The following is a 2,309-nucleotide window of genomic DNA, read 5'->3' on the forward strand; positions in this document are numbered from 1 at the left end:
TGATGACATCACCAATAGTTAAACTATCGTTTATAACCAACAAACCCCCAAATGTCGTCAAATGACCGACACGGCGGTTATTGGAAAGCGAAAAATATTGTGATATTTAATTTTCCTTTGATTGTTTGATTGCCCACCGCTATGCTCCCCAAACAAGCCCAAGAGTCACGGGTTGGATCCGTCCAACGCCGGGACGACGTACTAGAAAAGTTTCAGCGCTCGGAATCTAAATCGGAATCGGCGATATAATCGCAGGCCCGGCTTGAACCAATCTCCTCCTGGGGGTATTGAACGTACAGTCCCCTCGTCCCTCCCATCCACAGCGCGGCTGGAGCGGAGTTTGGCTGAAGGCGCGCGTTTGGGGCGCGCGCACTATAAAGCCGGGGTCCATTCACTCAACCACGAGTGAAAATCCCACGGAAAGGAGCGCACCGCACCGCACCGCACCGCACCGCACCGCACCGCACCGCACCGCACCGCACCGCACCGCCAGCCAAGACAATCACAGCGGGACTCCACGATCTCTTTCTCCAACGATCCGACGAAACTCTTTCCCCGAACCCAACGCCAACGCTCCCACGTCGGTCTGGATTAATTCTCCCGTAAATCCACCCGCACCACCCGATCCACGTTGCGCCCCCCGCCCCCGCCCCCCCCCCCCCCGGCCCCTCCCCACCCAGCACGCCGCACCTCCTTCTCCTAAATCTCCAGTCCAAAAGCTGCTCCGTGGCCATGGGGCGCACGGTGCCACCACTGTTCTGACCGTCCTGTGAAGCGGACGGCGCGTGGATTTATGGTCCGCAGAGCCCACAGAGCCAGCCCAGGGACGTACGTGGAAGTTTGAGCTCCAGGAGGATGAGGGTGACGTGCTGGTGCGCCGTGTTCCTCCTGACGCCGGCTCTGGACCTGGTGAGTCCGCCGCAGCTCGCATCCCCCCTTTCTTGTTGTTCCTTTTCTGGGTAATCTGTTATATATGTATATATATATATATAATAGATGCAATATATAAATAGTTTAGATGCAGGATACACGGACTCATCTTCCCAGTATTGTGTCAATAATGTGTTGCAAACTTGTCCCACAGTGGGTCCTCATACCGAACGATCCAATGACGATTGAAATGTCTTTCATGGACCTTTCATGGAATTTGCGCCCAAAAAGCGATTACGTCTAATTATGGTTGCTTGAATATTTCATTTTATTTCGTTCTAACAATTAGGAGTAAATAGCAAACTGTTGTTGTACTTTATAGAGGCGAAGCGAATGCCACCGGCGCCAAACGGGTCAGTTCAGAGAACGCGTCTCTTGGGGGCGCCCTAACAAATAGGAAATCAATTCTGGAATTCGTCTCTGTGGGTGGTTGTCATTTAATTGAATGCGTTAATTTAATAAACACACGTTTTCTGTTTTCTTCATGAAATATATTTACATATATTGATATATATTGATATACAATTACGCACCAGTGGAGCCGAACACACAGCCTGCGAGTGCTCTTGGGAAGATTTAAACACATTAGAGAAAAAATGTTTTTTTCTTGTCCTTGCATGTATATTTTTTGTCATCTTGGGTCGCGGCACTTAATGATTACGTTTTATACCTTTTCCTCTAATGTGGACATAGAGCTTCAGGTCAGAACTGCTAAAATTCTACCTCCGAGGCTAAAGCTGTGATCGTGGAGGGAAACTTCTAACACCTTTTAAACTCAGAGGCTGTTTTTGGACATCCTGACACTTGTGACTCTTATTATTTTGTATTTTCTGAGAGTAAACTTTGCATATTTCACACTTCGCGCTTAAGGATGCAGCTGATTAATAAAATCAGTTTGTATTAAAAAATATATGAATAAAAAACAACAAAAAATGGATGGTTATTTTTTACTGCACCATCACGTTTAATTTCATATCGTTAGAATAACTATTAAGGCCTTTTAAACATTTAAATACAAGGAGATAAATGTTACCCATCTATAAAGCACAGTGTTACATATATATATATGTATATATATATATATATATATATATATATATATATATATATATATATATATATATATATATATATATATATATATATATATATATATACACATACAATAATGGATTTATTAAAATGAATATGTATAATTTTTATTTTCCTCTTCGCTCCTTTATTTGGACTCTCTATGGGCTGTTTAGCTCATTCATGATTATTATATCTATTATATATATATATATAACTTATCCATTCTAATATATACACACATAATATTTCTCGTTTTTGTTCATTAAAGGATACATCATAATAACCATTTTTTCCTTTTAAATATC

At 42.6% G+C, this 2,309-nt stretch overlaps 1 protein-coding gene across 1 annotated transcript in view; it reads left to right on the forward strand.

The window, feature by feature from the left end:
• Positions 1-855: 855 nt before the first annotated feature.
• Positions 856-2,309, forward strand: part of nxph1 (neurexophilin 1) — a gene marked incomplete at both ends in the record, with an annotated part of 38,033 nt that continues 36,579 nt past the window's right edge. The window contains one exon of the mRNA XM_080015642.1: positions 856-909. Coding sequence (XP_079871768.1) covers positions 856-909 — 54 coding nt within the window. The remainder of the gene's footprint in view (positions 910-2,309) is intronic.

The sequence above is a fragment of the Zeus faber genome (genome assembly GCF_960531495.2).
Source record: "Zeus faber genome assembly, chromosome: 1".
NCBI classification, from domain to species: Eukaryota; Metazoa; Chordata; class Actinopteri; order Zeiformes; family Zeidae; genus Zeus; species Zeus faber.